Here is a 12,310-nt window from a genome sequence, read left to right on the forward strand (position 1 = left end):
AATATAACCAGACATAATGTATTAACTATCAGTTGCATTCAGCAGACTTCTAATCTTGTCCAATATTACTTATTTATTTTTAGAGTCTATAGCATTTCAATACTGGTGGGTGTTTCATAAAGCTGTTCGTAAGTTAAGAGCAACTTTAAGAATGACTGGTGATCCTTTCTTGTGATAAATGGTATATTCATTGGCGATGGTTAAGCGCGTAAGAAAGGTTCACCAGTCTTTCATAAAGTCGCTCTTAACTTACGAACAGGTTTCATACTACATGAAACACTGGACCTGAATCACAATTTGTAATTCCTCTCATGAATTGATGGAAAGAACAAGAAAATCATTGTCACTGGAGAAGTGATAAATGTATGCACTTAGTACAGTACATGTACATGTATGTCTTTTTCATATCCTAATCACAAATTCATAACATACTGTACTACATACAAGATCTTATTGTATTCGTCATGAAATTCCCTTTTTTATTGAAATCATGAACCGGCCCTCTTTCTCACAAAGAACCAGGAAATACTGGATTCTTTAAAATGTTATAATGGTGATGGGTGTACATGTTACTCTGTTTCGAAGTTCCCATATCAAATTGTAATTCTGGGGAGGGGAATGCCATTGCATGAATATACCATCCAGAGCCAACGGCAGAGTTATTAAAACTTGCCAATTACAGTAATGTAGCTGGATTATTTATCAAAAAGGTAAAATATTGAAGAAAAAACCTGAAGATGAATCCCCCAAATATCCGATCAACTGCATTTTCATTACAAATAATCTTGAGGTTATTCTGAAATTCTGATGAGGAGTTTTGTTCCAAAAGGCTATCAGGGCAATAGCCTTCGTTACACATCTCAACGGGCCTATATGTAGCTACCCTTGAAATTCTTAATTTAAGGTGATTTTTAAAAAAAATGTCTTGCCCTCCCGAAGACTTAGAGTAGCAGAAATAGTGGGATACCTGGGCCCCGTCTTACAGAGAGTTACAATTGATCTGATCAACCACAACTATGGAAACCAAGCAACGTCAACAACTAAAATGTAAATTTGGTCAAATATATTTTCTCGATATTAAATATGTTCATACATTCATCGTTCTCTTGAAGATTCAGTGTGATTCTCTTTATTAATACAAAGGATTATGGTATGGATGTACTTCCACAGATTGATTGGATCACTCGTAACTCTTCAAGACGGGGCCTGGAAACTTCTGGCTGATGGGAATGGACCTCCTCAGCTGAGGTTGACAAGGGTTACCCTCATTTCTATATTTAGAAACTGACACCGTTGGTATCAATACCTGGGGCACAACTTGTTGACTGATAGGCTTCACTTTACAAATCCTAGGATAATACAGTGAAACCACTTCATACCCCTTTCCCATCTACATGTCTTCTCGTCTTTCAAATGGTCTCTAAGCATGGACCTATTACAAATACATGTAGACCGTCCATCAGGAAAGCCTATCAGTTGTTTCTCTATAGAAACATTTTGTTTTGATTGTTAGAATTATTTCATATCAATTATCATAAAAAAATTAATTGAAGCCAATCCAAATGCAAAACAACTTTATAAACAAGGGAATATTTGAAGTACAATATTATTTGAAAGTACATGTATGGGCCTATGTAGAGTTGTACATGTAGGCCTATAATATAGGTCTTGTTTAGGAAATAATAAACTTATATTTATGGTTATTTTTTCCAAATTGGGCAACTACTGAACTGGGAAGATGTTTATTTTATTTTCATTTGTTCAGTTATTTTATTTCAGCACTGTGACCAGAAAAATTATGCAATGTTTTTACACAAATATCACTATTCTGTTGTATGAGGAATTTTAATTATCCATATATTCTAAAATATTGTGTATGGCAGGTCTTGAAGCAATCTAGATGAAAGATATTTGCAACAAAACAATCCATATGTATGGATGGTACTCTACAGGCCTGTTCATGTATTGTAGATGTTGACATTTATCTCATCCAATGAGTGCTGTACACATTTTTTTCTGAATACAGAAAAGCACTTTCTGTATGTCATTGCAAAGCATGACAATGTTTTCAAAAGAAATTAAAATGAATGTTTAGCCTGACAGTACATGTAGGGCTCTACAGATAAAAGGGTTGATTTCCTATTCGCACATAGTAATTCCTCCAATTGCCATCTGCTATCATTTGGTCTACCATCAGTTCGTCCACTATCGACATGGTCCAACTGTTAATTTGTCCACTCACCATTTCGTCTAATAACCAGTTGGCCAAAGAGCCATTTAGTTCATATTCCATTTGGTCTAATTGGACCAAGTGTGAAGTGCAAAATGAATGCAATTGAAATGGATATTAGACCAACTAGCTAAGAGACAAAATGGCCATAGACGAAATGGTGATTAGACAAAGTGACCAAATGGTTATTGGACCAAATAGGCCTAGTTGTTAGACGAAATGTTGGATGCAATGGCATTACACTAAATGAAGGTAGACCATGTGGTGAGTGGACGAGTTGGTAGTAGACAAATTGGCAATTTACCGCTAAAAGCATACAACTCTAAAAACTTGGATTGCTTAATGGCTATTACCAAAATCACACGATAGTCCTGCATGGCATTAATGATTGTCTATTGATTAACTAGGGTGGAGTGCTGGCTCAAAGTGCATTAATTCATCATCTACATCTGACATCAACCATTAGACCCAGCAAAGCTGATAGTTGCACAGTGTTATTTCATTTGCCTGAAGGCTAGAGAGAGCGAGCACAACAAGCTTAACCAATAAAAATGCATTTAAAAAGGATACCTATTTCTGGATACATGGCTAATTTACTAGTGTCAAAATCATCCCCCCTCAGGGGAAAAAAAACTATTTTAGAAACATGTTGGATAACATTTTAATACAGAGTACATATACATTATACATGGCCAATTTCAAGTGTCACAATCACCCCCACCCCCTGTAGGCTATCCTTTCTGAAGTTTCATTCACTTGTTTTCACAAAAAAAAAATAGTCTACATTTTTATTTATTTGTAGGTTGATTTAGGTGGTAAAATATATATGCATAGCGTATTATTTTGGAAAGTGATAATTGTGTTGTTGTTTTTTACAAAAGTGGCTTGAGAAACCCTGTTTAGAACTACATGCACATGTGCACAGCAATATAAGATTTTTTAAAAATATTAGGTTTCCAAGAGAAGGGGTAACTGCTGAAGAAATAGTTAGACTGATTTTTTTTTTGCTTAAATTTATCACTTGTACAACAAAATACACTAGACTGTATTTTATGGCCAATATGCTGTTTGTTTATAGCAAAGATTTATGACTGAAACCCAAGGACGAGCTTTGTTTAGAATCACATCCATAAATTATGACTGAAACATAAACATTAGTAGAGATCTTTGGACAAATTGGGTGGCTCTTTCCTGTTTAAAGGTCATATGATATGTTCACGGCAAGCACATATTTCTCCACAAAACACATTTTAAAACATGAGAAGTAGCATTAAAACACTATCAATCACCACCGAATGTGAAATATCACATTAGAGAACTGAAATAAAACTAGAAACAAACATAACAAGTGAGCTTCTGAACATGACTGTACTATTAATGATTGCCAAATTATTACCCCGGTATTCATAGGCCTACTCATCTTTAGCTGCATTTTTTTAAGCTCTATTCATGTTTGCTACCTCATTTACAAGTATTTTGGTTTTAATACCAACCTCATGGTTTTTTTTAATGATTCATGTTCTTACATTATGTAATTCGTCTAGTTTATTTTAATAATACCCCCCAAAAAAAGGGGGTCCAAGCTGACAATTTTTTACTCAGATATAAAATCCTGAAAAATTTGTGTGTAAACAGAAATTTTTTTAGACTTTCATGAAGTAGTACTATGTCGCATACATTCGTAATTCCGAAGCTTCGTTATTCCAAAGGTTCGAATATTCCGAAGGTTCATATTTCCGAAGGTTCATTAGTCCGAAAACGAAATGAGGTTCATTGTTCCGAAAGTTCGTTAGTCCGAAAACGAAGTGAGGTTCGTAATTCTGAAGGTTCGTTAATCCGAAAATGAAATGAATTTCGTAATTCTGAAGGTTTGTTAGTCCGAAAACTAAATGATTAACGAACCTTATTTCGTTTTCATGTTATCGAACCTTCAGAATAACAAACCTTCGGAATAACGCCACAAATGTTCGGATTAACGAACCCTATACGTTTTCAGATTAACGAACATCGAGGTATAGGCAATTTATGTGTTTCGGAATTACGAACCTTCGGAATAAAGAACCTTCAGAATTACGAAGTGTAACCGTACTATGTACACTGACAATTGACATGGCAGCATGGAAGCCCTTCAAAATCCAATCACATTGACATTCGTTTTATAAATGTCTTTCACAGGTGACATATGTGACAGCCTCTTGAAAAGAAATCCACCGTGGACCATCTGGTTTCTGCATTTCAAGAGGTTATCGGAGTACAAATGTACTTTCAGACAACTTGATCACAAAAATACCCATAAATTTTAAGAACTTTTTCGGGCCTCAAAGTCAAAGTAGGCCCTATCCAGTAGGTGTACTAGTAATTATTTTTCGTATCCATGTTTCATACCCACCCAAACAAGACTCTTTCAGGTAATTCTTGATGGAATATGTCTTGCCACAGCCTACAGACGTCAACAAACACCAACATACCCTGGCGAAAATATTCAACAAGGGTGACAGCCAATACTGACTCTGCAATCTAAATTCCAAGGATTTAAAATTAAGACTTTTTTTTAATTCATTTTATTTCATTTTCAACAGAACAAAGTAATGTGGTCAAAATAATTACAATGAACTTATATACAGACAAAATACATTGAGGCATGTAAAATATATGATATTTATAAGTAAAAGTAAACCAAAACAGATTCTCTGTAAAAAATTACCAGCTAAATATTGGATTTAGATTTAAACCTTGTTGAAAAAAATAAGGCTGAAAGATTATGATTAAATAGGCCTCAACATTTTGAGATACATGTACAATCCTTAAAATTAATGGTAGGCCTACTGTATAAAGAAGAATAACCCTTTCACATGAACTAATTTTCAGATTTTTAATTTATACTAACCAAATTATTTTTTTGCTATTTCCAGCAGGGAAATTACAACCTGGGGCTGGGGGTCAATCTAGCCCCCGAAATGGCCCAAAAGAGCCCTGGAATCTTAAAAAAAGGAGACATGGAAATCCCCATTCATAGCAATACTAAAGCATGTTGCAGAATAAGACAGTAAGTTCTGAGTGCAAAAATTACCCTCCCCCCCCCCCCGAATATAATTTTTTTCACCATTATTAATTTCCAGAGAATCTTCCTTTGCAACTTATTGTTGATTTGTGAGTGGAGAGTCACAAATACATGTCCACAATTATTCAGACTTGTCTGAGCTTCAATAACAAACTTGACATGAGAAAAACAGACTTTCTAAAGGATTACCAATAGGAGGGATTCCTCCATAGTCAGACATATTCAAGTTTTCCCAGGCAAAAACATCAACGTACATTCTGTACATGTAGGCAAAATCACCACAAAGTTTGATGACCAGTCTATTGCTATGGTAACGTCATTCCCTGCAGGAAAGGAAAAATTGTGGAGCTGGAAGTAAAGAGTGATTTAGCTCTACCATTGGGGAAACTGGAAAGAGTAAACTGTATAATGCTATAGATAGAGTTAATGACAGATTACAAAGATACAAATACACCAAAGGGACTGTCTCACACCCCTTTTTGCAACATATGACTGTTTGTTGTTTGGTATTTTTGTTTTTATTTTTTTTTTTGATGAGCCATTATTTAGAGGAGCATGTGGTAAAATTCCTGAGTTCTTTCAATCTGGTGGACCACCAGCTCAATTCAAAATCTACTGTAAGGTATATGCACAGATATCTGTGTTGATATCTCTATGGTATATTTACAATGCAAGATTCATTCCAACGGTTCACGCAAATGGATTTTGACCTCCTGTACAAACATGTACAAACTACAATAAGCTCATACTCTACCTACATTGTAGATAAAATAAAGACCAACTTTATGTGTTGGCTATATCCTGTGTATAATACAGTGTACATGTAGGCCTACATGTTCATCATTATATACCATGCAACAATTACCAAAAAATATGTAGTATATCTGCATGAATATCTCATGGTGAATTGCTTTCATAATCAATGAAAAAATATATATATTCAGATAAAAGAAGATATTAGAAATTAGAAAATTGTTCAGTATTCAGGAAAAAATACATAAGACATACTCTCTTCAGATGGGTTCTTTATCATTACCGGTATTTGTGCATTCGGAAAGTTTCACTTTTTCTGCATTGTTGTAGTAGCCTAGTTTATCTAGTTTTCATAATTTCACAGTTGACTTTACAATATTCTGACTGTGCTGATACATGTATAACAACTTTTAACAACTTGAATTTAACAGTACTATTAAAGGCCATACAACATGCTGAATAGAAAAATAAATCAAACAGGTAGTGTTCACTGAAAAATCATTAAACAAAAATTCAAAGTCAGACATTTTAAAGTCAAATGGTGATATGGCACAATACTAAATATTAATATACTAAAGTATCAATTTCTATTGTATAAATAAAATATATTTCAGTTTTGTAGATTTGATATTAAGGGAGCTCTTGATTAAATAAAAAATTATTTTGATATAATTCTACAATGTTAAAAGAGTCCACCTATAACACATGTTAGCAAGAAATGTTGAAATTTGACAGTTCTAGAGAGTTTAACATGTTTTCATTTTATATTTCAAAGTCTCAACATAAAAGTCCGTACATGTATGCCAACCCTGACTGCAAAGAAATAACAAATATTCAAGAATTTTCTAGTAATAAGAACATTTTTACATACATGCTTATTAATTAGTACAGACAAAAAAACACAGAAAAGCAGATATGAGATCACACAGGATAAAATTGCAATATTCTTTAACCCAAAATAAGAACATTTCTATAGTAGCATTTGGCAGGTATGGAGATCCAGCAATATTGGATCTCCGACTGCCAACCACATGTAGTGGCTGGAATTTAATGCTTTCTTCCTAATAACAGCACTAGTGTTGAATAGTTTTCATTTTAAAGGACAAGTCCACCCCAACAAAAAGTTGGTTTGAATAAAAAGAGAAAAATCGAACCAGCATTACACTGAAAATTTCAGGACTGCTTATAGACTACATGTACCCAGCAAGGACTGACATGGTGACACGTACCAGTAGACAATTATTTCATTTTCTTGTTTGACTTTTATAAAATACAATATACAAAATGGATATTTATCACACATTAGTTGAAAAAACATAATGTGTCACAGACATACTACATGTATATGCTTTAAGATGGCAAATGTTAATGATAAGAAAAATGAATGAATAAAGTAACAGTAACATTGTGATTTTAGCAAAGATAAGCATGTTTAGACCAAAACATTCTCTTCAATCCTCACACTTTATATTGATTGGTCTGTTTCTTTGATTTGCCTCTTTTATTCAACTGCTTTCAAAGAATTCTACTTAATCTAATTTTATTCTCCTGTTAATAGGAGCAGACCCTTCTTATCGATATAAGAATGTTTGCAAACAGTCAGAGACAGAAAATTTTGACAATTTTGGTGTAAGGTATTAAATCCGAAGAGGCACTTCCAATGACGAATGGATACCATGTGCGACCAAAGAAACACGTAATACAGGTATCTATTTCAAGATTGGGCATGTTACATATGTAACGTAATACATGTAAGAGTGTCAACAACAGTCTAAAATACTGAAAAGCTTTCGCGAGGAAAGCTATACGTGTTTACGGTCCAATTTGCGAGGGTTTAAAAACACTGAATGTGCACTTTTGGCTCTAAAAGTAAAACTACGTGTTTAGGGTCAGATTTGAGCGAGGTTTGGGAGGTGGGCAGTATCTCTAGAAGTGATTAACTTAATATATTTCATCTCATCTTCATGGAATGAAATCAAATTAATTGCAAACCTACTCATCACTCCATTAGTTGCTTGTTTTTTTACTTGCTTCTCTGATTTCATTGTAACTCAAATGTGCACACACATACAGTACATGTACCAGAAAAAGATTGCTGGTCTGTTAAACTATTGCTGTATTCTTCACTTGTTGAGGGGGTCAAATTAAGGGAATACTTGTCAAGGGAACAGCTTTATAGTTTCAAATACGTGTTAAAGGTAGGTTTTTTTAAGGGGAAGGTGGATAAATGTAAGCTTTGAAGTAGAAACCCAGTCATTGCAGTCTGCACCACTCACATTCACACTCTTTCAATACCGGGTTCAATTTCAGAAAGAATTCTTCTTTAAAAACAAGTTTACTTGTTGTAAAATTACAAGTAATCTGCCCTTGTGTGTTGTTGTGGTGGATTTGGGAGATCTGAAAAAAGTCATAAAGGTTTAAAAAAAAGCATAGCTTCCATATCTTCATTTCAAGCCTGACCAATATGTTCCAAGAGTATGAGTTCAGCAAGAAGAGGATAATTGAAAAGTTGGTGTCGAAAACTAGTATAGTGAGTGATTGAATTATCAACTGGCCTTGTAAGTCGTATAATACCGAACACGCGTCAACAAATAATTTCATACGCTCAAAACTTTACAACATTCTTCCAAAGGCAAAGGGAACTTGAATAGAAAGATGATGAAAAATGGTCAAAATCACATTTTCAAAGTATTGATATTCTAATAATAATAAAATATGGTAAAAATAGCTCATCACTCAGTAATTTTGTTGTTTTCTCAACTTTTCTCACAGAAAACACACGTTCAGTATTTACGGTACGATACCTTTTTCAAGTGACCAAAATATTTTGCATGCAAAGAGGGGTCCAATTAGAAGCTAATATTGTAAAAAGGAGAAACGATTTCGGCAAAATTTTTACATATTTATAATTTTGTAGGTAATTGTGTATTTATGGTGCAAGATTGGTGAATTTTATGAGAATAATGTGTTTTATATGATTGATTCATGAAAAGTGTTCGGTAATACGATCCACTACCATACCAACTGCCACGTACCGGTACGTAAACGCCTTGTAATTGTCAGCCCACTCCACCCCGCCACGCCCGGGGCTGGAGTGTGGCGAAGCACCTAGCTGGGAGCCACTTGGCGACGCGCGTAAACAATGCAACACGACGTAAATTACATAGGACCTACATAAAATGAGGTTGAAAAGTCACGAGATTATCTGTTTTAAGTAAAACCTAGAGGCTCAAAACGGCCTTCAAAATCTTACCACAAAATCTGTCACTCTCTTGAAACAGCCTGCCATTTTTCTTCATGAATTTAATCCGGTTTCTCTCCTGGTTTGGCTTGCCTTACATAACGACACCTTCGAGTTGCATTATTGCTCGAACAAGCTTGATCGATCATCATGAACCGACTACTCAACCTAATCGAGGGGGCGTGGGCAAAAATACAAAAAAAAAAAAAAAAATGGGTCGCAATATAAATCAAAGTCATATTGGTTTCAACTTCCAAACAATTTATTTTCTTCATCCAGGGGCGGATCTGTTTTTTATTCCTTCCCCTATTCTTTTATTCATTTTATTTCTGTTTTCCTCCTTAAAGTCTATATCTAATTATTATTCATGTATTTCTCTTCTTATATTTTCACTTCCTGCATTTATAAGTTTCAGTCTCAGATTTTTTCAAACATTTTTTTCCCACCAATAATCAACCTTTTCTTTCATTTTCTTGTCATTTTCTGTGTCACTTAGTTTGATTCTTGAACTTCCTTCCTTGTTTCCTCGACCTGGCTCCCACGGTACGGCTATATAGTGCCCCTCAAAAGTCTATTTCTAATTTACATGTACATCATTTCTTTTGAGCCCCTCTCACAATTTCTAGATCTAACCGATTTATGCTTTTCTATCTTTTACAAAGAAATTAATGCATATCGTACGTTGAATACATATATAAAAGGGACTCAATTTTTTCGAATCCGATATTGAACATGTTTGAAGAGTTTCAGTGTTACATTTTAATTTCTCATTTAAGATTATTTTGGCTATGAAAGCGTCCATCTATTAAAAACGATAAAAACAAACCGTAGCGATAGAGCTGCTTTCATTGAGAGCTGAGGGCGCGAGACCAAAAATTAGGTTTAAAGCATAAAGTTACCATCGGGGTGGAATAATAAACGAGTTTTCGGCATTGCTACGCAGAACGTACACTGTTAAAAAATAATTTAAACAACGCTGCTTTAAACTATGTAATCACACAGTAGTTCTGTTTGAACATTTTTAAAACAAGTGTTTAAAATAGTAAACAACAAAATTTGAATATAGATATTTAATTATCAATAATTTAAGCAAGGTTGTTTAAGATATAACCCCTTTTTTAACATTTAAGTTTAAACAACTACTGTGCGATTCACATAGTAAACAGCGCTTTTAATTATTCTTAACAGTGTAAATGTATTGGAAGTACCCTATGGTCAAATGACAATAAACAGCTGAGAGGTCTTCACCGAGAACTGATGAACCGGAACAGCATTTTAATTCGTCCTAAGTTTCGGAGCTGAAGAAAAATTACAATGAACGTCATTAACTTTTTCCAAAGTCTGCTGCATTAGCGTACCTACGGGGGGGCAGACTGCCCCCCCCCCCTGACGAGTCACAACCCATGCAAGGGACGTATCCCTGCCCGCCCCCCCCCCCCGACGAGTCACAACCCATGCAAGGGACGTATCCCTGTCCCCCCCCCCCTGACGAGTCACAACTGATCCCTGACGAGCCAGCCACAAGTTGCCCGCTCCTTTGATCTTGAAGACCTTTTTTTTTCCTGGTACGAAATCCTTTATTTGTGGTTGAAGACCTTTCTTAATGTTTTAGGCGGACGAATTTGTCCCCCCCCCCCGTGGAAAATCCTATAGGTACGCCACTGTGTTCAAATTCACAAATTTAGGACAAAGACTTATTGGTTGTTCATTGTCATGAAGGGTACTTTAGGCCCGCCCCCCCCCCCCCCGACTCAGTGTTATTTAGGGTACGCCTATGCTCCTTCCCTCCCTTTGAAAGCACCCCCTATCGAGGGTCTGCCAAAATGTACCCCCTTTCGAGGGCTTTTCCCGGGCTTTTTTGCCTTGGAGACCCCCCCCCCCCCTAAGTCCGGAATACTGGTCAGTGTACCCCCTATCTTAGGTGAGCTCTCGCTCCAACAAAAGGTCCGTATTTTACTTTTCACAATGAAATAAATGAGCTTTCAAAACTAGCATGAATTTGATCCTGGGGTTTGATCAATTTTTCTATTTTAGTCAAGCTATTTTATAACCCCCCCCCCTTTCAAAATTTCTCAGGAGTCCAAAGAGAGAGAGATAAGAAAAGCACCCCCTTTTTAAAGAAATCTCCAGGTGAAAATACAAATACACTCCCTTTTTCTACAATCCGCGGGCCGGACTTGTCCCGCGAAAAAGTACCCCTTTATCGGACATTTTTGGAATACGCATGCGGTCCTTCCCACCCCGGAGTGGAGGGGCCGGGACTATTGTTGAATGCGTCGATCGTCCGCCGTGGAAACGAAACTCCCTATTGACGCAAAACAATGTCGACGGAGCTAGCAAAATAATTATTATAGAACCACCATTATGTCAGTCTATGCTTCCTTACTACTCTAAGTAGCGAGGGCTTCGCCATGCACTGGGCAGAGGTGACATACACCCCCCCCCCCCATATTTCAAGAAGTGGGGACTAGGAGAGAGAGAAATGAAAGAAAAAGACAGAGATGTGCATAATATAAAGGCCGTGTAAATGGATATGATCAGAGACATCTTTCCCCAATAAAACTATCCTGGCACCACCCCCCCCCCCCCTGCTTGGTATTGGTGTTGTTGATGTTTGTTGTTGTTGTTGTTCTTGTTATTGTTGTCCCTTTTTAACGTTACATCACGTCAAATCACCCGCGTATAGGCAGGGGTTAATTTTGGAGGGGGCGGTAAATGCAAGCGAAACGTCCCAAACTCCAAGGTAGGGGGAGTTTAGTAAAAAAAAAAAAAAAAAGCTCAAAATGGGAAAGGAAAGGGATTTTTCCTTTCCCATGCACGCAAAGCATGGAAACCTTTGATTTATTTTTTAAAAAGGGGGAATAATATGTGTAATAAATTTCGCTCATATTAATCGCTTCCTTTTGTATAATTAAGAAACTTGAGTCATATTCAAAATTTCAAATTAATGGCGCAAAACAAAATAGATTAATGGAGATGCAGCGAAATGGCATAAAGTCTCATCTTTTTTGCGTATAGCACGGTA

The 12,310-nt window shown here is 35.9% G+C and overlaps 1 protein-coding gene across 1 annotated transcript in view; it reads right to left on the minus strand.

The window, feature by feature from the left end:
* Positions 1-9,436, minus strand: part of LOC121430340 (phospholipid-transporting ATPase IF-like) — a 72,740-nt gene extending 63,304 nt beyond the window's left edge. Inside the window, exon 1 of the mRNA XM_041627619.1 lies at positions 9,298-9,436. Within this exon, the coding sequence (XP_041483553.1) occupies positions 9,298-9,333 (36 nt within the window). The 5' untranslated portion in view covers positions 9,334-9,436. The remainder of the gene's footprint in view (positions 1-9,297) is intronic.
* Between the last annotated feature and the right edge of the window lie 2,874 nt (positions 9,437-12,310).

This window comes from Lytechinus variegatus, chromosome 16, assembly GCF_018143015.1.
Source record: "Lytechinus variegatus isolate NC3 chromosome 16, Lvar_3.0, whole genome shotgun sequence".
Lineage (NCBI taxonomy): Eukaryota > Metazoa > Echinodermata > Echinoidea > Temnopleuroida > Toxopneustidae > Lytechinus > Lytechinus variegatus.